The sequence below is a fragment of the Myripristis murdjan genome, chromosome 14 (genome assembly GCF_902150065.1).
Source record: "Myripristis murdjan chromosome 14, fMyrMur1.1, whole genome shotgun sequence".
NCBI lineage: Eukaryota > Metazoa > Chordata > Actinopteri > Holocentriformes > Holocentridae > Myripristis > Myripristis murdjan.
In genome coordinates, this window is record NC_043993.1 from 34,478,391 (window position 1) to 34,505,196 (window position 26,806).

General features: G+C 40.6%; 1 protein-coding gene across 1 annotated transcript; it reads right to left on the reverse strand.

Moving 5' to 3' along the window:
- On the reverse strand, positions 1 to 26,806 carry LOC115371493 (NACHT, LRR and PYD domains-containing protein 12-like; the record flags this gene model as incomplete). Its single annotated transcript, XM_030068903.1, has 9 exons — positions 26,800 to 26,806; positions 26,403 to 26,516; positions 21,578 to 23,638; positions 19,800 to 19,970; positions 18,225 to 18,395; positions 11,262 to 11,432; positions 7,805 to 7,975; positions 1,198 to 1,368; positions 1 to 166 (listed from the first exon to the last, which is right to left on the reverse strand). Coding segments are annotated over exons 2-9 (3,150 nt in total), but the record flags the coding sequence as incomplete, so codon positions are not given.

Here is a 26,806-nt window from a genome sequence, read left to right on the forward strand (position 1 = left end):
AGTCTTCAGTCTGCAGTTTGGACTCTCCACCAGAGCAGACAGCAGCTTCACTCCTGAATCCTGCAGGTTGTTCTCACTCAGGTCCAATTCTGTCAGATGGGGGTTGGACTTCAGAGCCGAGGCCAGAGAAGCACAGCTGCTCTCTGTCAAGCTGCAGTCACTCAGTCTGAATGAAGATTAAAATATGTAGCTTTAATTTCCAGTGTTTTGGATATTTATCAGTCAGATTTTTCAAAATGTAATTATTATAACAATTGCATTAATAATAATACTGATAATACTAATTTATATTTATATTACACCTGTGAAGGTAAGTCCCAAAGTGCTTTACAAAACCATCAGAGGAAATGAAAGCGTCACTCCTCAGTGAACTGGCTCATTGCGCTCTGAGAGCTTTTTCTACTTCAGTATCTAGTTATTATTATGGATTTGCCATGTTTTCTAGCAGCCTGCTCACACTGACACAGGTATTCATTTTGGACAAATGGAGTTGATGAGCCCTGATGTGTTTGATTTTCTTCCACACATCACAGCAGCGATCCGGAACTGACGATAGAAGTCATGTGGCTCCTGACAGAAACCGAGTTTCAAACACACAAAAACACTCAAATCTAAATTAAGGACGGACAGACGGACAGACGGACAGACGGACGGACTGACGGACTACAGACAGACAGTCTCTCTCTCTGCTGTTGATTATATGGGTTCAAATAATACTCAATCTAGACAATACCCTCAGAAGAATATTAAAATTGTCTCTCCTCATTTTGTTTCCTCCAGTGAGTGCCAAATTATGCTTACTGAATTCTTAGATAAGCTCTCTCAAGTACAACATCAAAAAAAAAAATGGATAAATGGTATGGTGAATTCTATAAATATTTCTGTGAGGTTGCCGAAGTCCGTAGACATCCACATTCCATTAGGACAGGTGGATTCACTGGAAAACCTAAACCTTACTGGAATGGAGAGTTGAATGTACTGTGGAAGGAGATGAGGACGGCAGAGAAATCATTTTTAAAGTGTGATGGTAATGATATAAGGAGGCAACAGCTAAAGAACGAATTTAAGGTCAAACAACACAATTTTCACAAAAAAGCTACACCACGGCCTCTGTGACATCCTATAGACATTTAGTGCTACTATATGATTCAAACAATATCCACATATTTATGTCATCATTAAAAAGTGCAGTCTGACCTGAGAGTCTTCAGTCTGCAGTTTGGACTCTCCAGTCCAGCAGACAGCAGCTTCACTCCTGAATCCTGCAGGTGGTTCTCACTCAGGTCCAGCTCTGTCAGATGGGGGTTGGACTTCAGAGCCGAGGCCAGAGAAGCACAGCAGCTCTCTGTCAACCAGCAGCTCTTCAGTCTGAATAAAGAATAAAATATGGAGCTATAATTTCCAGTGTTTCTAATATTCATCAGTCAACGATTTTTCAAAATATTCAAAAAGGCAGGACAGACCAATGAAATAATTATTATAACAATTATGTTAATAATAATACTGATAACACTAATTCATATTTATGTTACACCTTTGAAGCAAAGTTGCAAAGTGCTTTACAAAAACCATCAGAGTAAATGAAAAGATAAAGATAACACATTAAATGAAAAGACTTCAAAATATTAAAACACAAATAATCAAACAATGAAAGCAAGAAATGATAAAAGGTCAAAAATTATTCAAATTCAGTGCTAAATACGGATGACGTGAAAACAGCCATAGGTACAGTACAGGCCAAAAGTTTGGACACACCTTCTCATTCAATGCGTTTTCTTTATTTTCATGACTATTTACATTGTAGATTCTCACTGAAGGAATCAAAACTATGAATGAACACATGTGGAGTTATGTACTTAACAAAAAAAGGTGAAATAACTGAAAACATGTTTTATATTCTAGTTTCTTCAAAATAGCCACCCTTTGCTCTGATTACTGCTTTGCACACTCTTGGCATTCTCTCGATGAGCTTCAAGAGGTAGTCACCTGAAATGGTTTTCACTTCACAGGTGTGCCTTATCAGGGTTAATTAGTGGAATTTCTTGCTTTATCAGTGGGGTTGGGACCATCAGTTGTGTTGTGCAGAAGTCAGGTTACTACACAGCCGACAGCCCTATTGGACAACTGTTAAAATTCATATTATGGCAAGAACCAATCAGCTAACTAAAGAGAAACGAGTGGCCATCATTACTTTAAGAAATGAAGGTCAGTCAGTCCGGAAAATTGCAAAAACTTTAAATGTGTCCCCAAGTGGAGTTGCAAAAACCATCAAGCGCTGCAACGAAACTGGCACACATGAGGACCGACCCAGGAAAGGAAGACCAAGAGTCACCTCTGCTTCTGAGGACAAGTTCATCCGAGTCACCAGCCTCAGAAATCGCAAGTTAACAGCAGCTCAGATCAGAGACCAGATAAATGCCACACAGAGTTCTAGCAGCAGACCCATCTCTAGAACAACTGTTAAGAGGAGACTGCGCCAATCAGGCCTTCATGGTCAAATAGCTGCTAGGAAACCACTGCTAAGGAGAGGCAACAAGCAGAAGAGATTTGTTTGGGCCAAGAAACACAAGGAATGGACATTAGACCAGTGGAAATCTGTGCTTTGGTCTGATGAGTCCAAATTTGAGATCTTTGGTTCCAACCGCCGTGTCTTTGTGAGACGCAGAAAAGGTGAACGGATGGATTCCACATGCCTGGTTCCCACTGTGAAGCATGGAGGAGGAGGTGTGATGGTGTGGGGGTGTTTTGCTGGTGACACTGTTGGGGATTTATTCAAAATTGAAGGCACACTGAACCAGCATGGCTACCACAGCATCCTGCAGCGACATGCCATCCCATCCGGTTTGCGTTTAGTTGGACGATCATTTATTTTTCAACAGGACAATGAGCCCAAACACACCTCCAGGCTGTGTAAGGGCTATTTGACCAAGAAGGAGAGTGATGGAGTGCTGCGGCAGATGACCTGGCCTCCACAGTCACTGGACCTGAACCCAATCCAGATGGTTTGGGGTGAGCTGGACCGCAGAGTGAAGGCAAAGGGGCCAACAAATGCTAAACACCTCTGGGAACTCCTTCAAGACTGTTGGAAAACCATTTCAGGTGACTACCTCTTGAAGCTCATCGAGAGAATGCCAAGAGTGTGCAAAGCAGTAATCAGAGCAAAGGGTGGCTATTTTGAAGAAACTAGAATATAAAACATGTTTTCAGTTATTTCACCTTTTTTTGTTAAGTACATAACTCCACGTGTTCATTCATAGTTTTGATTCCTTCAGTGAGAATCTACAATGTAAATAGTCATGAAAATAAAGAAAACACATTGAATGAGAAGGTGTGTCCAAACTTTTGGCCTGTACTGTACGTCCATAAACAAATGAATGGCTCATTGAAAAGTCCTCAGATGCCTTCAGTCTACCATCTTCTCAGAGTATAACTGTAGAACAAGAGCTTCTGCATCACATGACACCAGCACCCAGTCTCTTGACCAATCAGGGCCAAAGTTATAAGCATTTCAAAAGACTGACCAGGTGGTGGCAGTAGAGGTGGGCCCATCAATATATTGATATAATATGGACACTGTGACATGAGATCAGATATCATGTGGGATTTGGGATATGGTAATATCTTATGGCATCAGTGTTGTGCTCTCCTGCTTTTAAAGGCTGCATTACAGTAAAGGGATGCAGTTTTCTCACCTTATTAGACGCTCCTCTGTTATTGGCCTCAGCCTGCTCGCTCATCATATCCATATTACTAATGACTGTTTAGCACTAATTTACACTTTCATGAAAGCACTAACAGTCATCCTAACAAGGTCCTCACAATATGCATATCACAGTATTCAGTCAAAAACATGGTGACAGTTAACTGTGTTCACATGGCTCAGTCTTAGGGACTAGAGACAGAAGTTCACAGTTTTTCACTTCAACACACAAGGATCGTGTGAAAATACAGTTTGACAACAATTTGAGATGTAAGCCTGTAAAACTCCTGTTCAGCTAACAGAATATTACATGTTCACACATCATTAAAAAGTGCAGTCTGACCTGAGAGTCTTCAGTCTGCAGTTTGGACTCTCCAGTCCAGCAGACAGCAGCTCCACTCCTGAATCCTGCAGCTGGTTCTCACTCAGGTCCAGCTCTGTCAGATGGGGTTTGGACTTCAGAACCGAGGCCAGAGAAGCACAGCTGCTCTCTGTCAACCAGCAGCCACTCAGTCTGAATAAAGAATAAAATATGGAGCTATAATTTCCAGTGTTTTGGATATTTATCAGTCAGAGATTTTTCAAAATATTCAAAAGAGGAGAAAACAATGAAATAATTATTAGAACAATTATATGAATAATACTGTTAATATTAATTTGCATTTATGTTACACCTGTGAAGGTAAGTTCCAAAGTGCTTTACAAAACCATCACAGTAAATGAAAAGATAAAGATAACACCTGAAATGAAAAGACATCAAAATATTAAAAACACGAAATAGTAGACAATGAAAGCAAGAAATGATAAAAGGTCCAAAATAATTCAAATTCAGCTCTAAATATGGTAGACGTGAAAACAGCCACAGGTACGTCCATAAATAACAAATGAATGGCTCAGTGAAAAGTCCTCAGATGCCGTCAGTCTACCATCTTCTCATAGTAAAACTGGAGAACAAGGGCCCTATCTTGTGCCACCCGCTACCCGCAAATTGCGGATTTAGGAACTTCCGCTATCCCTAAACGGTCCCAGCTGGCATTTTAACATTTATTCAACACTGAATCAACATCACAACTCATGGGTGAATCAATGTTGAATTTGGTTTTGATTTTGCAAAGCGAATCAGCGTTGATATTGTGATGTTGTTTCAACATGAATGAACTGTTGTTGAAGGCCCAACAGTGAATTAATATAGAAAATTCCCCGCGAAAATTTTGAGAGTGCCTCGGGGGCCGTTGCCTGGGTGTGCGCGTCTGAATCTCTAAAAAGTAAGAAGGAGAAACTCTGAACGTGCTTGCCACCTTTACGACCGTGTGGTAACCCACCAGCCCTATGCTGTTTGTAGGTTGTGTAGTGTTGTCGCTTTTGCCCAGGTGGGGAGTTGAACCCTGGTCTCCTGCATAGCAGGCAGAAAGCTTATCCGCTGGACTAATGCTGCTTGTTTGGGCTGAGCCAGAAATGAGGCTCTATAAAGTGTGTGAGCACACAGCATGAGTGACAGTGGCACTTGGCAGAAAAACGTCTAAAAGTACTGGTCAAACTCCTGCTTTTTTCTCAAAGACAATCAGTCCGAACAGAAAATACAAGGTATCATGAGAAAGGTAAGGCTTTGGGCTTTCAAACTGTGTCTTATTTGCCAACTCCCCAAAATACCCGAGATTTGGCGAGTTAAAAAAGTGTGTGTTTGTCCTTCTCTCCCCAGCTTGTGGGTTCCAGGTATAATGGGAGTCAAGGGGGGAGAGAGCTGGCACTCCTGCCTCGTCAAGTGTCACAGTTTAAAAAGTATATGTTGCTTTGCTTTTCTAGTTACATTTTTCAAAGCAAAACTAGCTTTCCTACTACTTTGCTCTTTCTTTCTTCTTTATATTCATTGCAGCCTATTAGTAAATGTTTGACAGTTTCTGGTGTATTGCAGTTGGGTACAGTGGGGTGTTTTCCTATAATATGCAGAGTCTGGTCAAGTCCTGTCCCAGCTGGCATTTTAACATTTATTCAACACTGAATCAACATCATAACTCATGGGTGAATCAATTTTGAATTTGTTTTTGATTTTGCAAAGTGAATCAACGTTGATATTGTGATGTTGTTTCAATGTCTTACGTTTCAACATGAGTGAACTAATGTTGAAGACACAACAGTGAATTAATATTGAATTAAGAATTAACATCACAAGTTTCAATATCTTAAGACATTGAAACAACATCACAATATCAACAACATCACAATATCAACGTTGATTCGCTTTGCAAAATCAACACTTGATTCAATATTAACCCTAACCCTAACCCTAACCCTGACCACCCGCTATCCGCTATCCCTAAAGTTTGGGCTGTTACGAGAGCGTGCCCAGGCGGCTTCAGTGCGCGCCCCGACGGATACCGGGACGCCGCCGGAATGGACTGAGTATATTACTCATATAGACTGTTTAGAGGAAAGACTGTTTTAATTGGACACTTACGCCAGCACGTCTTATTGTTTTATCATAAGCCAGCAGCTGTGCTATATTTTTATTTTTAATATTTTATTTGCCCAATCTACCTTGTCAATAAATTAGTTTACACATAGTTCCACCTCTGCCTCTTGTGTGTGTGTGGTGTGGCCTGGGGATTTTACTCAATCAGTACAACCTTGTGACACGTCCACTTGGACACATGTGGCTCCACCTCCCGAATTAACTTGCCTATAATATAATATATAATATGTATATAAAGCCAACTTGCCTCAGTAGAACCCCTGAGAAAATCTACCTCCCTCTCTCCATTGCGGGTTTAGGATTTAGGATTTAGGATAGTGCAGCCTGCCCTTAAACTAAAGGCAATGGCACCTGGCACACTGATTGGTTTAACTGGCGTAACGCCCAAAACACACCTATGCATAATATAGCGGGTAGCGCAAGTGTTTTGCGGATAGTGGGAGGCGCACAAGATATCAACTTTTACGGGGGAACGCCTCTTGCGCAACCCTAAATCCGCAAATAACGGGTTTAGGGAGTCTGGCGCAAGATAGGGCCCCATGAGCTTCTACATTACATGACACCAGCACCCAGTCTCTTGACCAATCAGGGCCAAAATAATGAGCATTTCAAAAGACTGACCAGGTGATGGCAGTAGAGGTGGGCCCATCAATATATTGATATAATATGGATACTGTGACATGAGATCAGATATCATGTGGGATTTGGGATATGGTAATATCTTATGGCATCAGTGTTGTCCTCTCCTGCTTTTAAAGGCTGCATTACAGTAAAGAGATGCAGTTTTCTCAACTTATTAGACGCTCCTCACTGCTCTGTTATTGGCCTCAGCCTGCTCGCTCATCATATCCATATTACTAATGACTGTTTAGCACTAATTTACACTTTCATGAAAGCACCAACCAGTCATCCTAACAATATCCTCACAATATGGATATCACGGTATTCAGTCAAAAACACGGTGACAGTCGACTGTGTTCATATGGCTCAGTCTGAGGGACTAGAGACAGAAAATATCCTGAAATATACAAAATGTTCATTTGGCGTGGTCGTCTGTCAGCCTGCAGAGTTTAAACAAAGTTTTGCATGGGAAGTAGGTGAGCTGTGAAAAAGTGTGTGAAGATGATCAAAATAATTATCAATGAAAAACAAGAGGTCCTAAAGGTTTAGTTGAGGTTCAGAACAGTTACAAGACAACAGTGACCATGAGGGAATGTGATCAGGATGGTAAAAGTTGGACATATCAACTCCATCCCATCATGCCTAATCTGTGAAAGATACCAGAATGCACTGATATGCCCACATGGGATTTGTGTCCCTGATGATTCATCAAAGAAAATATTGGAATCCTTTGTGAATCCATAGTTGGACCAAGACCTCGATGATGGTGTCCTCTATACGTTCTGTGGAATTACCACAATAAATATCAGATTCCCACAGACGCAGGCCATTTGGACCCCTGCATGTTGAAATAATGTACAATATCATCACTCAAGTTCACAGTTTTTCACTTCAACACACAAGGACTGTGTGAAAATACAGTTTGACAACAATTTGAGATGTAAGCCTGTAAAACTCCTGTTCAGCTAACAGAATATTACATGTTCACACATCATTAAAAAGTGCAGTCTGACCTGAGAGTCTTCAGTCTGCAGTTTGGACTCTCCAGTCCAGCAGACAGCAGCTTCACTCCTGAATCCTGCAGCTGGTTCTCACTCAGGTCCAGCTCTCTCAGATGGGGGTTGGACTTCAGAGCCGAGGCCATAGAAGCACAGCTGCTCTCTGTCCAGCCGCAGCTCCTTAATCTGAATAAAGAATAAAATATGGAGCTATAATTTTTAGTGTTTTGGATATTTATCAGTCAAAGATTTTTCAAAATATTCAAAAAGGAAGGAAAAAACAATGAAATAATTATTATAACAATTATATTAATAACACTGATAACACTAATTTATATTTATAATACATCTTTGAAGCAAAGTTTCAAAGTGCTTTACAAAACCATCAGAGTAAATGAAAAGATAAAGATAACGCCTGAAATGAAAAGACATCAAAATATTAAAAACACAAATCAGTAGACAATGAAAGCAAGAAATGATAAAAGGTCCAAAATAATTCAAATTCAGTGCTAAATACGGATGACGTGAAAACAGCCATAGGTACGTCCATAAATAACAAATGAATGGCTCAGTGAAAAGTCCTCAGATGCCTTCAGTCTACCATCTTCTCAGAGTAAAACTGGAGAACAAGAGCTTCTGCATCACATGACACCAGCACCCAGTCTCTTGACCAATCAGGGCCAAAGTTATTAGCATTTCAAAAAACTGACCGGGTGATGGCAGTAGAGGTGGGCCCATCAATATATTGATATAATATGGATACTGTGATATGAGATCAGATATCACGTGGGATTTGGGATATGCTAATATCTTATGGCATCAGTGTTGTCCTCTTATGAAGGACGAAAAATGACAAAACAATAAATAAATGAATAAATAAATAAATACACATATCAATATATAAATGCATAAATAATTAAATTAATAAATATTTCTACATGTATTTATTTATTTATTTCTGTTTTAATTCATGCATTTATTTATTGATTTGTGTATTTCTACATTTATTTCTATATTTATTTATTTATTTATTTATGTATTTATATATTTATTTTTACATTTATTTATTTATACTTTTATTTATTTCTACATTTACTCATTTATTTATTTCTTCTTTTATTTCTACATTTATTTTTTTATTCCTACATTTATTTCTGTATTTCTACATTTCCACATTTATTTATTTATGTATTTCTGTGTCGTATGTTAATGAGGTGGGCGGTTCTTACATTAGTCTTAAGCACGATTGGTTTGTGCGTGTGATCCTATCCGCTACTACTGCCTGGACTGGCAGTAGTAGTGGATAGTAGTGGACTAGCTAGCTACTAGGACAGGGGTGTCAAACTCGTGCCATGGAGGGCCAAGAGGCTGCAGGTTTTCATTCCAACCAACAACTCCACCAGGTGATTTCACTGATCACCTTACCTCGAAACAGAGAGGCGGGACTAATCAGTGAAATCACCTGGTGGAGTTGTTGGTTGGAATGAAAACCTGCAGCCTCGTGGCCCTCCATGGCACGAGTTTGACACCCCTGTACTAGGACATTAACGACGCCAGACTTTTTCACGTCGACTTTTCAATCAATGACTACGTTTACATGCACACCATATTACGGTTCGGGTCAATATTCCGGCTAAGGTAACTGCGCCGCGGCAACCGGAATATTCTGTTTACATGTTACTTGGCATGTTCCCGTGTTTCGGCGTATTCCACTCTCTTATGTAATGCGACACTCAGCCGCGGAGGCAGCAGTACGCGTATAGGCGTCTGGTCTGCCGGAAAAGAGGAGGCTGTAGAGGAGTGCCGGCCGGGCAACCGGGCGGTGAAGAGGCTGTAGTGAAGCGCCGACCAGGTGTGTGTGTGTGTGTGTGTGTGTGTGTGTGTGTGTGTGTGTGTGTGTGTGTGTGTGTGTATGTGTGTGTGTGTGTGTGTTTGTGTGTGTGTGTGTGTTTCTTCGACTTTTGACGGGTCGACCTTTACGTTAATGCCCTACTAGCTACTGTGTAATACTCAATGGAAAGCATTTTGAGAGCCATCGTCAGTGATATATGGTCACTGGCGAATGATGTGGTAAATCATGCACCCACCTACTACCATGCCTTCTACCTCCAGTTTCACGTTCATCCATGCATGAATCGTTTGCTTTTGTCTGATTCGCTCAGTTGACCAATCGTGCTTAAGACTAAAGTAAGAACCGTCCACCTCATTAACATACGACACAGATTATATAGAAATAAATAAATGTGGAAATGTAGAAATACAGAAATAAATGTAGGAATAAATAAATGAATGTAGAAATAAAAGAAGGAATAAATAAATGAGTAAATGTAGAAATAAATAAAAGTATTAATAAATAAATATAAAAATAAATATATAAATACATAAATAAATAAATGTAGAAATAAATAAATATATAAATAAATAAATGTGGAAATAAATAAATATATAAATAAATAAATGTAGAAATACACAAATAAATAAATAAATGCATGAAAAAAAACAAATAAATAAATAAATACATGTAGAAATATTTATTAATTTAATTATTTATGCATTTATATATTTATATGTGTATTTATTTATTTATTCATTTATTTATTGTTTTGTCATTTTTTGTCCTTCATATCCTCTCCTGCTTTTAAAGGCTGCATTACAGGAAAGGGATGCACTTTTCTCAACTTATTAGACGCTCCTTGCTGCTCTGTTATTGGCCTCAGCCTGCTCACTCATCATATCCATATTACTAATGACTGTTTAGCACTAATTTACACTTTCATGAAAGCACCAACCAGTCATCCTAACAATATCCTCACAATATGGATATCACAATATTCTTCTTAGGGACTAGAGACAGAAAATATCCTGAAATATACAAAATGTTCATTTGGCGTGGTTGTCTGTCAGCCTGCAGAGTTTAAACTAAGTTTTGCATGGGACAGTAGGTGAGCTGTGAAAAAGTGTGTGAAGATGATCAAAATAATAATCAATGAAAAACAAGAGGTCCTAAAGGTTTAGTTGAGGTTCAGAACAGTTACAAGACAACAGTGACCATGAGGGAATGTGATCAGGATGGTAAAAGTTGGACATATCAACTCCATCCCATCATGCCTAATCTGTGAAAGATAGCAGAATGCACTGATATGCCCACATGGGATTTTTGTCCCTGATGATTCATTAAAGAAAATATTGGAATCCTTTGTGAATCCATAGTTGGACCAAGACCTTGATGATGGTGTCCTCTACACGTTCTGTGGAATTACCACAATAAATATCAGATTCCCACAGACGGAGGCCATTTGGACCCCTGCATGTTGAAATAATGTACAATATCATCACTCAAGTTTTTCACTTCAACACACAAGGATTGTGTGAAAATACAGTTTGACAACAATTTGAGATGTAAGCCTGTAAAACTCCTGTTCAACTAACAGAATATTACATGTTCACACATCATTAAAAAGTGCAGTCTGACCTGAGAGTCTTCAGTCTGCAGTTTGGACTCTCCAGTCCAGCAGACAGCAGCTCCACTCCTGAATCCTGCAGCTCGTTCTCACTCAGGTCCAGCTCTGTCAGATGGGGGTTGGACTTCAGAGCCGAGGCCAGAGAAGCACAGCTGCTCTCTGACAACCTGCAGCGCCTCAATCTGAATAAAGAATAAAATATGGAGCTATAATTTCCAGTGTTTTGGATATTTATCAGTCAGAGATCAGAGATTTTTCGAAATATTCAAAAAGGAAGGAAAAAACAATGAAATAATTATTAGAACAATTATATTAATAATACTGATAATACTAATTTCTATGTTACACCTTTAAAGCAAAGTTCCAAAGTGCTTTATAAAACCATCAGAGTAAATGAAAAGATAAAGATAACACCTGAAATGAAACGACATCAAACAATGAAATCAAGAAATGATAAAAGGTCCAAAATAATTCAAATTCAGTGCTAAATACGGATGACGTGAAAACAGCCATAGGTACGTCCATAAATAACAAATGAATGGCTCAGTGAAAAGTCCTCAGATGCCTTCAGTCGACCACCTTCTCAGAGTAAAACTGGAGAACAAGAGCTTCTGCATCACATGACACCAGCACCCAGTCTCTTGACCAATCAGGGCCAAAGTAATGAGCATTTCCAAAGACTGACCAGGTGATGGCAGTAGAGGTGGGCCCATCAATATATTGATATAATATAGATACTGTGATATGAGATCAGATATGATGTGGGATTTGGGATATAGTAATATCTTATGGCATCAGTGTTGTCCTCTCCTGCTTTTAAAGGCTGCATTACAGTAAAGGGATGCAGTTTTCTCAACTTATTAGACGCTCCTCGCTGCTCTGTTATTGGCCTCAGCCTGCTCACTCATCATATCCATATTACTAATGACTGTTTAGCACAAATTTAAACTTTCATGAAAGCACTAACCAGTCATCCTAACAAGGTCCTCACAATATGCATATCACGATATTAAGTAAAAACATAATGACAGTCGACTGTGTTCATATGGCTCAGTCTTAGGGACTATAGACAGACACCAGAAAATTCCTGCGCAGAAATTTTGAGAGTGCCTCGGGGGCCGTTGCCAGGGGGCTGTTACCGGGGGGTGCGCGTCTGACCTCTGTCTGAATCACTAAAAAGTAAGAATAGTGATGTATGAACAAATTCAATTACATTCAGTTATGGATCAAAAACTATCAAAGTTGACCAGACCAATACATTCATACATTCTTGAAAAGCCAAGACTTTTGTCAACACATGCTTTAATGTATAATTTGTATGAGTGCGCTCAAAACTGGGGGAGGAGTAGCAAACTGAAATTTTACAGAAGAGCAATGCAGTATGTAGTCTGTGTGCATGTAGAGTGCAATTAGGTTGCTAGGCAACGTTGACAGAAATGTCAGAGATTTCTTGCTTGGCGAAGCACTTATTCTGGGCCAATTTGTGCCTAAACGGTAACCCCAATCAGAAAACCGAGCAGACCCTGACTGCCACAAGGGGTTCCTGAAGCACTGTGTGTATTTTTGTGCTCCTGGGGTCTAAAATGTGGACAGGAGAGCGATGTAAAAAACAGTGAAAAACAGAAACGGCTCTGTTCTTCTCCTGAAAAATAACATTGAAGCCTACAGGGGAAAACGAAGGGGCATGTTGTCTTTAGAGGCTCGCTGTTCAAATTCTGTCAGTCTCACGGTAAAAGTTGATGCATCGTGTGAGAGAGGACATAAATCTCTACCACTTTGGAAAAAGTGATGTGTGGACCTCAAACTATGTGCCCGTGAGGGTGATTTACGTTTTATTTTTTTGGATAATCCTCACCCCAGCTCCTCACTCTGTCAGTTAGAGCCCCAATCTAGCTGCTTAACGACTTCCACATACACACACATTGAAAACTGAAAAAAGGCAGGAAAATGTGTCAAACTTTGAACTGTGATTTCATAAAAACAAACAAACAAACAAAAAAAAACGGTAAGGTGTTTGAAAATACCCCTCACACCAAAAATAGTCCTGGTCAATGTCACCTTTTTAACGTTTGATTCACATTTTTGCGTGACTGTATGACCGAGATATGTGGCTTCAAAGCCCCCATTCATTTCCTATGGGATTTTTTGAAAACTTTTTATGTTCAATTTTATTTATTTATATAGCCCAGAATCACAAATTACAAATTCGTCTAAAAGGGCTTTACAGGAAATACAACATCCTCTGTCCTTAGACCCTCACATCGGATGAGGAACAACTCCCTAAAAAACCCTTTAACAGGGAGAAAAATAGGAAGAAACCTCAGGGGAGCAACAGAGGAGGGATCCCTCCCCAGGACGGACAGACGTGCAATAGATGTTGTAGACAGCAAACAACAAAAGATATATATGTATAATGCAAAGGCACTAAGGTAAAAAAAAAAAAAACAAACAAAAAAAACAGTTGGCGGATGAGGGATGAGGATGCCAAGGGAAGCCAGATGTACTGGAGCAGCCAGGGACCTGAGCCACACAACCACCAACACCATGATGACCTGAGTCAATAAAAGACAGAACACGCACTCGGACAAACACACATCACACACACTCACACAGAGACAAGGGGAAACATTAATTATCTGCAGAAGACAGATAGATAATTAGCTCCGAGAGAGCAATAATCTCGTCGGCAGGTGAGTGCTTGGCTTACTTCATTGAGTCAGAAAACCAGCCCACCGTACCACTAACTGTCAACCATAAGTTAGGCTGAAGAGATTAGTTTTTAGTCTAGATTTAAAAGAATCAACAGATTCAGATTGCCTGACATCAGCAGGGAGGTTATTCCACAGCAGTGGGGCTCGATAGGAAAAAGCCCAGCCACCTGCTGACTTCTTAACTCTAGGTAGGCAAAGCAGGAGATCCGAAAGGTAAGATGGGACAAACCCATTTAAGAATTTGTAGGTTAACAGAAGCACCTTAAAGTCAGATCTAATATGAACAGGAAGCCAATAAAGGGATGCAAGAATTGGGGTAATGTGATCAAATTTTCTTGTTCTAGTTAAAGAGCATATTGCAGGTTGGAGACCCCAGTGAATCAATGCGTAGATAAATGATGTAGGAACTGAATTTTTATTGAAATACGCATATACATATATATATATATACATATATATACATATATATATATATATATATATATATATATATATATATTAGCTATATTTTAGCTCCAGAAGAAAAGAGCGTTTTTAGGCCGTTTGCTCAAAATGGCCACTTTTTCCTCTGAATATGTGCCCTTATATCTTGTAAAACATATTAAATTCTGCATGAACCTTTCACATGGTCATTTTCACACAAGGTTAAGCATAAATTTTGTAAAAATTTTAACCTGCAATATGCTCTTTAAGACCCTAGCTGCAGCATTTTGAACAATCTGGAGACTTTTGGTGCTGGCCCGTGGGAGACCTGAAAACAGAACATTGCAGTAATCAAGTCAGGCTGAAACAAATGCATGAATTAAGGTCTCTGCGTCAGCCATGGACAGGGAAGACCGAATTTGTGCTATTATGTAAGTTTTTTTAGCTGCCACACTTTGTGAAATCACACAGTTGTCAAGTAGAACTGTTAACTGTTCAAAAGAGTGTCTATGTCTGGGAGGGCCGACTACTAACATCTCAGTTTTATCTGAGTTTAACAGTAGGAAATTTAGTGACATCCAATTTTTTACCGCAGCCAGACAGACCTCTAATCTAGTGATCTCTGTGGGATCATCAGCCTTTATGGGCAAATATAGCTGAGTATCGTCAGTATAACAATGGAAATTTATACCATGGCTACGTATAATTTGTCCAAGTGGCGAAATGTACAGGGAGAAGAGAAGTGGACCCAGGACTGAGCCCTGAGGTACCCCGCATTTAACATTGGAGAATTTGGATCTAGTATTATTGTACATGACACACTGTGTTCTTTCAGATAAGTGTGAGTTAAGCCATGAACGAGCCAGGCCAGTGACATCAAAATTCTCAGTTAGTCTATCTAATGGAATGCCATGATCAACAGTATCAAAGGCTGCACTGAGGTCCAGCAGTAGAAGCACAGAGGAAGAGTCAGCATCAATAGCCAATAGAAGATCATTGGCAACTCTAGTAAGTGCTGTCTCAGTGGAGTGACAGGTCCTGAAAGCTGATTGGAAAGGCTCATAGAGCTGATTTACTGCCAGATGGGTGGAGAGTTGTTGAAACACAACTCTCTCAAGCACTTTAGACATGAACGGGAGATTGGAAATTGGCGATAGTTTGATATGTTGCCATGGTAACTGCAATCGCAACCAAAATTTGCAAGCTAGGAGATCTGACCAAGCCACACATTTCGTCCATTGACTGTGTCAAGGTATTTTCGAAGGTGTGGGAGTATGGGCCTTGCGAAATGTGCGCCATTCATTGTGGATGGGACATTTGCGCAGTGTTTTGGGATTTATGTCGCCATGGTAACTCCTGAAATATACAGACGTCATAGCACACCATTCCCGACTGAGACGCACGTTTTCATAATAATAATGTCATAGGTTTTTTTGAAACTGTGGTTGGAGTAGCGAACCAAAATTCGCTATAATAATAATAAGATGAAGAAGAACTAGAAAATGCACGTCTGACCTCTGTCTGAATCACAAAGAAGTAAGAATAGTGATGTATGAACAAAGTCAATTACTTTCAGCTATGTAGTGTATGTGCGTGGAAGAGCGTGTATCTGCGTGGTGGTGTGTGTGTCTGTGTCACTAAAAAGTATCAACAGTGATCAATGAACAATCTAGACTTTGTAAAGTTTCTGAAGAACAATCACTGATATAGCAGGGTGTGTGTGTGTGTGTGTGTGTGTGTAAGAGTGTGTAGAGTGTGTATTATGTCAACAAATGTCCTCACAAGTATTATAGACAGGAAAGTGTGTGTATCATGGGCGCTGGAGCCATTGTAGCAGCATTGAACTATAGGTCAGTTTTTAGGCCCAATAATATCGGACCCACCCACTTTTAACGTCAGGAAACGAAGGCATTTTTAGCGCGCTGTTAGTAAAATCCATTCCGTGGCGCTTGCTCTTTGAGAGAATGCTTAAAGAAACTCCATACCACGTTTTTGCTACAACCTTGTCTGCCGCGCTGCGCTGACTCAAATCCATTCCGTTGCAATAAAACTTCATATGCCAGGGTTTCACTGCTCTGTCACTGTCATTCTGCTGGTACCGGTCAGGTTAATGTTCAACATCAGAGTAGACTGAGTGACACACACAGTGGGTCTGGACATACCGTATTTCACCAATTAATCACAGAGCCACAAATAGCCGGTTCTTTTAAACGCCTGGGGTACAAGTTGATTTTGCATATTAAACGCCTGGGCTATTAATTGGTGAAATACGGTAACTATGACTACAAGCTTGACTATGTCCGCCTGTTGCTTTTAAAAGCATCATGTGATTTTTGCAGCATTGAACTATAGGTCATTAGTAGGCTCACTATCTTGTTTTAACAAACTATGTTGTTTTAACATATAGATAGCATGCTAACTACTGTGTGTGTACGCGTGTCTGTATGTGTGTGTATATGTGTGGCCACAGCTATCATGGCAGAGAAAAGAAAATCGACGGACATTTGAACATTTTTTAGTCCACCAAAACACAAAGTAAGAGCCCCATAGCGTATTATCTGAAAGAATAGTTGATTATAAAATGTTAACAAGAAACTAGACTTTATAAAGTTTCTGAAGAAACTTTGATGTGCTTGCCATCTTTGCGAGCGCCTGGACATGCGCTAAATCACCAGCCCTATGCTGTTTGTGGGCTGTGTAGTGTTGTGGCTCTTGCCCAGGTGGGGAGTTGAACCCTGGTCTCCTGCATGGCAGGCAGAGACACTATCCACTGTGCTACTGGGGCTTGTGTGGGCAGAGCCAGAAATGAGGCTCTATGAAGCACACAGCATGAGTGACAGTGGAGCTTGGGGAAAAAAATCGCCTAAAAGCAAATGCTTTTTTCTCAATGACAGTAAGTCCGAGCGTAAAATATGAGGTATCATGAGAAAGGTAAGGCTTTGGGCTTAAATTATTTTTCAACTCCCAAAAATGCCCACCCTAGAGCGAGTTGAAAAAGTGTGTGCTTCTGCTTCTCTCCCCAGATTTTGGGTTCAAGATATAATGGGAGTGTATGGGAGAGAGAGCTGGCACTCCTGCCTTGTTAAGTGTCACAGTTTAAAAAGTTTAAGCTACTTTGCTTTTGTATTTACATTTTTCAAAGCAGAACTAGTTTTCCGACTATTTTATCCCAAATTTATGCATGTGGAGTGAAAATTGTGGCCAGGAGAGCAAGTTAAAGACAAAAGTTTTAGGCGATCATCACTCTAGCTGTAATGTCACTCACTCTAGCTCACACAATACACACACATTCAAAAGTCAGAGGTGGCTCAAAAATGACTCCAAACTTAAACTGTGTTTTATGGCAAACTAAAACATACATGAAAAATTGAAGATGACACACATGAAGTTGAACTTCTGCTGACCCGTGTGATCAGGATGGTAAAAGTTGGACATATCAACTCCATACCATCATGCCTAATCTGTGAAATATACCAGAATGCACTGATATGCCCACACTGGATTTTTGTCCCTGTTTTTGTCCCTGACAATTCATCAAAGAAAATATTGGAATCCTTTGTGAATCCATAGTTGTACCAAGACCTCCATGATGGTGTCCTCTATACGTTCTGTGGAATTAGCACAATAAATATCAGATTCCCACAGACGGAGGCCATTTGGACCCCTGCATGTCGAAATAATGTACAATATCATCACTGAAGTTCACAGTTTTTCCACTTCAACACACAAGGATTGTGTGAAAATACAGTTTGACAAGAATTTGAGATATAAGCCTGTAAAACTCCTGTTCAACTAACAGAATATTACATGTTCACACATCATTAAAAAGTGCAGTCTGACCTGAGAGTCTTCAGTCTGCAGTTTGGACTCTCCAGTCCAGCAGACAGCAGCTCCACTCCTGAATCCTGCAGCTCGTTCTCACTCAGGTCCAGCTCTGTCAGATGGGGGTTGGACTTGAGAGCTGAGGCCATAGAAGCACAGCTGCTCTCTGTCAACTTGCAGCTCCTCAGTCTGAATAAAGAATAAAATATGGAGCTATAAGTATAGTGTTTTGGATATTTATCAATCACAGATTTTTCAAAATATCCAAAAAGGAAGGAAAAACCAATGAAATAATTATTAGAACAATTATATTAATAATAATACTGATAACACTAATTTATATTTATATTACACCTTTAAAGCAAAGTTCCAAAGTGCTTTACAAAAACATCAGAGTAAATGAAAAGATAAAGATAACAACTGAAATGAAAAGACATCAAAATATTAAAAACACAAATAAGCAAACAATGAAAGCAAGAAACGATAAAAACGATAAAACTGGAGAACAAGAGCTTCTGCATCACACCAGCACCCAGTCTCTTGACCAATCAGGGCCAAAGTTATTAGCATTTCAACAGATTGACCAGGTGGTGGCAGTAGAGGTGGGCCCATCAATATATTGATATAATATGGATAGTGTGATATGAGATCAGATATCATGTGGGATTTGGGATATGGTAATATCTTACGGCATCAGTGTTGTCCTCTCCTGCTTTTAAAGGCTGCATTACAGTAAAGAGATGCAGTTTTCTCAACTTATTAGACGCTCCTCACTGCTCTGTTATTGGCCTCAGCCTGCTCACTCATCATATCCATATTACTAATGACTGTTGAGCACTAATTTACACTTTCATGAAAGCACCAACCAGTCATCCTAACAATATCCTCACAATATGGATATCACGGTATTCAGTCAAAAACATGGTGACAGTCGACTGTGTTCATATGGCTCAGTCTGAGGGACTATAGACAGAAAATATCCTGAAATATACAAAATGTTCATTTGGCATGGTCGTCTGTCAGCCTGCAGAGTTTAAACAAAGTTTTGCATGGGAAGTAGATGAGCTGTGAAAAAGTGTGTGAAGATGATCAAAATAATAATCAATGAAAAACAAGAGGTCCTAAAGGTTTAGTTGAGGTTCAGAACAGTTACAAGACAACAGTGACCATGAGGGAATGTGATCAGGATGGTAAAAGTTGGACATATCAACTCCATCCCATCATGCCTAATCTGTGAAAGATACCAGAATGCACTGATATGCCCACATGGGATTTTTGTCCCTGATGATTCATCAAAGAAAATATTGGAATCCTTTGTGAATCCATAGTTGGACCGAGACCTCGATGATGGTGTCCTCTATACGTTCTGTGGAATTACCACAATAAATATCAGATTCCCACAGACAGAGGCTATTTGGACAATATCATGTATCATGTACAATATCATCACTGAAGTTCACAGTTTTTCATTTCAACACACAAGGATTGTGTGAAAATACATTTTGACGTCAATTTGAGATGTAAGCCTGTAAAACTCCTGTTCAACTAACAGAATATTACATGTTCACACATCATTAAAAAGTGCAGTCTGACCTGAGAGTCTCCAGTCCGCAGTTTGGACTCTCCAGTCCAGCAGACAGCCGCTCCACTCCTGAATCCTGCAGCTGGTTCTCACTCAGGTCCAGCTCTGTCAGATGGGGGTTGGACTTCAGAGCCGAGGCCACGGTTTTGCAGTGAGTCTCTGAGAGTTCACAGCCAGAAAGTCTGTAATTACAGATTTAATGTCAAGTCTGTGATTTTCTTGTGTTTATATATATTTATTATTTAATGCAGACTAAATGTGCATATAAAATAACAACTATTCATACATAAAGAGAAAAACAAAAAGATACTAGATACAATACTGTGCATATTAAAAGACATGTAGACTGTTGTTCCAGTGTCGTCTCAGCTTTGAAGTGAAACGATACCAGCTCTTTAGAGGGTTGACCAGAGCCTCTACTATAAAGTTCTCAGACTCGTCCAGTCGACACATAAATCCATACATCAGCCTCAATAGTGCCTCACAGGTAGACACACCTGAAGATACAAACAATTGACTGGCACTATGCCATCTCAAAGCATCATTGTATGCTACTTTCAGCCTCTGCATACTCTTTTTCTTGTAATTAAACCACAATTGAGCAGTGTACAGCAGCATGACATAAGATGTTAACAGGGAACATTTTACAGAATCTGAACACATAGAAAACCTCCTTAGCAGCATATTTGCCTGAGAGTAAATCTTACAACGCTGCCGATAAATATCTTATCCATTACATAAAACATGACCCAAGTATTTTATTTCTTCACATATGCCAAGAGGACTGCCAGATAAATAAAAGTTAGGGAAATTTATCTTCTTGCCCTGATTGCTTCTGACAATCATTATGTGGTTTTTCTTGGCATTATATTTTATATCATGATCTATGCCATACTGTGAACACACCCTCACCTGTTGCATCCCAGCACTATACAGGCTGAGAAGGACCAAATCGTCCACGTACATAAGGTGACTGACAATAGATTCACCTACAGGACAGCCTGTATTAGTCGCATTTAGCTGGTTAGATAAGTCATCCATATATACATTAAATAAAAAAGGAGATAAAATTCCTGCTTGTCAAACTGTTACTAACATGAAAAGAAGCTGATATAACATTGTCCCACTTAACATAAAAAGTTTGATGGGCATACCAGAACACTAAAATCCTAACTAATGGTTTTGGGACTCCTCTAACCTTTATGAATAGTTTTTCGTGATTAATTCTATCAAATGCCTTGGATGCATCAATAAAACTTAAAATTATAGATGAATTAAGACTTGTGTATCTCCTTTAGAGCATAGATACAGAGATCAGTACCATGTTTTCGTTTGAAACCCATCTGATTGTCAGCAGTGAGCACAAACATTTGTAATTTTGCCAACAGAATTCTTTCAAATATTTTCGACACGATACAAACTGACCACTGACCACAGTGATAGTGTTATATTATAGTAATATTAAATTGTATTACAGGATACAATTTTTTTGAAAGGTGCTTCATGTATAATATCAGAAGAAACCAAGCAGTAGAAACCTGATGCTCAAGTTCAATTACACAGCAAAAACTCTGATTTTGAACTATTGTAGGGGTGAGCTGCTGTGGGCATCACCATCATATTGCCTCCAATTTACCCTGGACTGCCTGAAGTATATTTTTTCTCTCAGAATCAATCCTTTATCCTGAATATTTAGAGAACTACATATCTTTATTGTATTTCTGATGGTGTCAGGTATGGAAGCAGCCCTGCACTGTTTGTATAATGTTGATTTCACATCAGGACTAACCGAGCCTTCCTGCAGTTCCTCACAGCTGGGATCAGTCTCTGTCGTCCATCAGCTGATGTGTTGTACGCCTTCAGGTCCAACTCATCCAGAACCTCCTCTGACATCTGCAGCATGTAGGCCAGAGCTGAGCAGTGGATCTCAGAGAGTTCCTTCTCTGATCTCTTCTCTGACTTGAAGAACTCTTGGATGTCCTGAGTTACTGAGAGGTCGTTCATCTCCATCAAACAGTGGAAGATGTTGATGCTTCTGTCAGGTGAGACAGTGTAGGTGTTCATCTCCTTCAGATTTTTTATTGCTCTCTGGATGTCTTTTTGCCTGCTCTTTGTCCGACCCAGCAGGCCTCCTAAGAGCCTCTGGTTGGACCCCAGCAGGCCTCCTAAGAGCTTCTGGTTGGACTCCAGTGAGAGGCCATGAAGGAAACGGACAAAGAGGTCCAGGTGACCATTTTTGCTCTGCAGGGCTTCAGACATGACTGTCTTCAGGAAGATATCCAACGATGGCTTTTTGTCATCACATTGTCTCCTCATGACTCTGGCCAGTACCTCTGTGTTCCTGTTGGTGTAGCAGTGGAAGATGTACACTGCAGCGAGAAACTCCTGAATGCTCAGATGAACAAAGCAGTAGACTTTTCTCTGGAAGAGCACACACTCGGTTTTGAAGATCTCTGTGCACACTCCTGAGTACACCGAGGCCTCTTTGACATCAAGACCACACTCCTCCAGGTCTTCTTGGTAGAACATCAGGTTGCCTTTCTCCAGATGTTCAAACGCCAGCCTGCCCAGCTTCAGAAGAACTTCCCTGTCAGTCTCCATCAGCTCCTGCTGACTCCTGTCATGTCTCTTATCGTACTTGTGCTTCTTCCTCAGTGTCTGAACCAGCAGGAAGTGTGAGTACATCTCAGTCAGGCTCTTGGGCAGCTCTCCTCTCTGGTCTGTAAACAACATGTGCTCCAGAACTGTAGCAGTGATCCAGCAGAAGACTGGGATGTGGCACATGATGTGGAGGCTCCTGGACACCTTGATGTGTGAGATGATTCTGCTGGACAGCTCCTCATCACTGGATCTCCTCCTGAAGTACTCCTCCTTCTGGAGGTCAGTGAACCCTCGCACTTCTGTTACCCTGTCCACACATGTAGGAGGGATCTGATTGGCCGCCGCAGGTCTGGAAGTTATCCAGAGGAGAGCCGAGGGAAGCAGATTCCCCTTGATGAGGTTTGTCAAAAGCACGTCTACTGATGATGTCTGTGTGACATCAGACACGACCTTATTGTTCTGGAAATCCAATAAAAACCTGCTTTCATCCAGGCCGTCAAAGATGAACACGACTTTACAGACGGCGAGCTTCTCTGCTGTGACCGTCTGTAATGTTGGATGGAAAACACGGAGCAGCTGGAGAAGACTGTAGCGCTTATCTTTGATCAAGTTCAGCTCCCGGAACGAAAGCAGAACTACAAGACTGACATGTTGGTTTTCCAAGCCCTCTGCCCAGTCCAGTGTGAACTTCTGCACTGAGAAGGTTTTTCCAATCCCGGCAACGCCCTGCGTCACAACTACTCTGATGTGTGTGTCTTGGCCAGGTAAGGGTTTAAAGATGTCCTGGCACTTGATTGGAGTGTCACTGAGGGTCTCCATCTTGGATGTTGTCTCCAGCTGCCACACCTCATGTTGGGTATTAACCTCTTCCCTCCGTCCCTGTGTGATGTAGAGCTCAGTGTAGATCCTGTTGAGGGGGGTTCCACTTCCTGCTGCAGCAGTTCCTTCTGTCACAAATTCACATCTCCTCCTCAGACTGATCTTATGCTCGTCTAAAACCTCCTGCAGACCGCCGTCCACTGGGCTGGTTTGACTGGGTGTCTGCAGTCCAGGTCTTGTTCTGGATCTTTCTCCACACTGGGGACAGGCAGGATCTCCTGATGGATCAGACTGGTCCCAGTATGAGGTGATGCACCGTCTGCAGAACCAGTGTCCACAGCTGGTGGGGACTGGATCCCTCAGGAGCTCCTGACACAAAGCACAGCAGGACAGCTGCTCCTTCACATCACCTCGACTCCTCTTCCTGTCCCTGTGGAGATGAAAGCACTTTGTTCATGTTTAGACAACATTACGTTTTAACTGAAATCTTAAAATCTAAATAAAAAAAATAATTTAAAAAGTACAAGGGGCAGTGTGCTAAGCCAGTGTGCTTCTGTTAGCCAGTGAAAATATATAGGAGTGGCAACTCTTCACTTTATTACACAATCTATGTCAGTGCGCTGCTGTAGCTGGAAAGTTTCTCTGCCCTTTGGCTCGTGCGGTGCCGGTGCAGTTGTTATGTCAAATTCCGCGTTAAAAATAGATTCCGTTTTATTTGGCTAATCTGCAGCTTCACACAAGTCACCCAAATGGCCAATGGATCACTGGTATTTGCGAGCGCTTGTGTTTTTCGCGCTAGGCGATTCATACATTCCACCTCCGCCTAGCATACAGTGGATGTGCTGCGGCTGAAAGCCATCCTCTCAGCGTTCAAGCAGAAACTATTCGCTGCAGTGATTGGTTAATTCCGTTGTCAGTATTTCATGACGTATGGCCCAGTGCCCGCCTAACTCCCTCCGGACAATCCAAGCTAGCATCAAAAACAGATTCCTAAAGGAGCCGCAGATTGATTATGTTGATGTGCGTTTTCCCCCCTTTCCTCGTTCATTTGATCTAGGCAGTCAGTGAAAACGTCTAGGCGGTGCGCCTAGACGAAATTATAAGAAATTATAAGGCAGGGAAAACCCTGCAATTGTCATAAGCGGTCTCTTATATCACTTTCTGCGACTACATTTACATGGACTACAATATTCTAATATTAATGCAATTAAGATAGTATTTAGAAGAAGAAATGTCCATGTAAACAGCATGACATCCACTTTGACTTTTTGCAGCAGATTATGACAAATACAGCAATCCAAGAGCTTGACAGCTCATGTTTTTTTTGTTTTTTTTAGTGATTTTTATGGTGAATCCATAAAAGAAAAGTTGACCAAATCCGTGTATCATTCATTCTTTCTATTTTCAATTGCCAATCAAAAATTAAAAAATGAAAAAGTGACTGGTTATTTTGTTATTTGTTTTTTAGTCTAACACCAAAATCCAAAATATGCCTGGTTTTTCATAGTTCAATTTTAGGCTTGGATCAAAAATAAGAAATGGAAAAATGCGAATCAGGACTGAATTTGATTTTATTATTTAATTGGTCCAGTTTACGTGACCCAGAAGTTTGGTAATGAGCGGTAGCTTGCTAGCATCCATGCTTGCTAGCCACCACGATCGATCACAGCAGCCAGGAGCATTCAGTCCCGCCACCCTGATCACCGCCACCATGGATAGTTATTATGTGTTGGTACCGCGCCCACCCGGTCAGGTCTGCCGGATCTGACAGGTGAGCGTCCGGTGCCGCTCAGCTCAGCTGATTTTTTCGGTTGTCATGTCCTCTTCTTTTAGAGTTACACGCTTTGGTCCTCGAAACACGTAATAACTATCCATGGTGGCGGTGATCAGGGTGGGGGGACTGAATGCACCTGGCTACTGTGATCTGCTGTGAGCGACCGCTCATTACCAAACTTCTGGGTCACGTAAACCAGACCAATTAAATAATAAAATCAAATTCAGTCCTGATTCCCGTTTCTCCATTTCGTATTTTTGATCCGAGCCTAAAATTGAACTATGAAAAACCAGGCATATTTTGGATTTTGGTGTTAGATTAAAAAACAAATAACAGTCACTTTTTCATTTTTTAATTTTTGATTGGCAATTGAAAATAGAAAGAACGAATGATACACGGATTGACCAACAACAAAAGCAAAAATCTGAACAATTTCTGGATGAGGAGGAAACTCACTGCAACAAGCTTTCAACAAACAAAAGAGGATGACACCCCCTTGACTTAACCCTGAGATTAGTCACCATTGTAACGACTCCACTGAAGACCCCATAACAAATGTCTGAATCCCCTCCACATCCAGGTGGGTTCTCATGCTGGGTTCCAGTGCTCCTGTCTGGTTCCAGGACCAGAAGTCAGGTATTATAACACTCAGGCTGGGACAACATGCTTATCTCCTGCAGAGCCGGCCCTACAACTTTGGTGGCCCGAACTTCTTCCCAAACCAAACGCAGCCTAAACCTCGTGTGGGAATGTTTTGGATTTAAAGCAAATTAGAGAGAGGAGCCCAGTGACCGGCCGCTGAGCCGCGTTTGTTTTAAAACTCTCCAAATTAAAAGAGGGAATACGAGCAGCTTCAGTGCACAGCTAAAGCACAACCACCCCACACAGTATTCCCAGTTAAGAAAAAAAAACAACAAGCCAAGACGCAAAGGGAAGTGTTGGAAGTGTTGACTGTTCAGGAATGTTAGTCTCTATGCCTCTCCATTTTAACGTTTTTGGTTGTGTTTTTTTTATTATTATTATTACTACAGTGCACTTTTTGTTATCAGGGCCAGTTGGTCAATTTTTTTTCGCATTAATAAGGTTTTTATTTATTTAGGTATTTTTATGTGTTCTTTAATTTGGATATTTAAATTTTCTTGTTTAGATTTTTGAATATTCTTGTTGAATAAATGTTTATTTCTCTTCAAAAGGGTGTTCGTGCATCATTATGCCTTTATCATCATAATATCAGTTTAAAGAATGGCCTGAAAATGTCAAAATTACAGCAATAATAAAAATGGCACAATATTACACCATTTTATCACTTATCGCAATAATTTCTGACGCAATTAATCGCACAGCAAAATTTGTTATTGTGACAGGCCTAAATCTCATGTCATCATATTCCATCAGGCTCACACTCTAACAGCTGTCTTACTTTGTGTCTGAAGGTCCAGGTTCACCACTGAACTCTGGAGGTAGTCCTTTAGACCGGTGACTCTTCATGGACAGACAGCTGGACACTGCAGACTGTGCTCTGTGGTAGGAACCTCTGGAAACACAAATGTTTGAAACATGTTATTAGTTCTTGTAAATCAGGGCTCCAGACTAACTTTTCCACTGGCAGCACTGGTGCTCCCAGCTTTCCCAGTCGCTCCCAGCAGCTCATGATTTGGTCTCAGCCTTTTTTTGTGAGGGGGGGTCCAGCTAAAAGAGCAGATGTGGCTCATGATCTGAAGCATCAGTTTTGGGGTCACGTCTACTTTCTCCATGCTCCACAAACAGATTTCACAAGAAAACAGTGAACACACACTGCACTCTAACAGCTGTCTTACTTTGTGT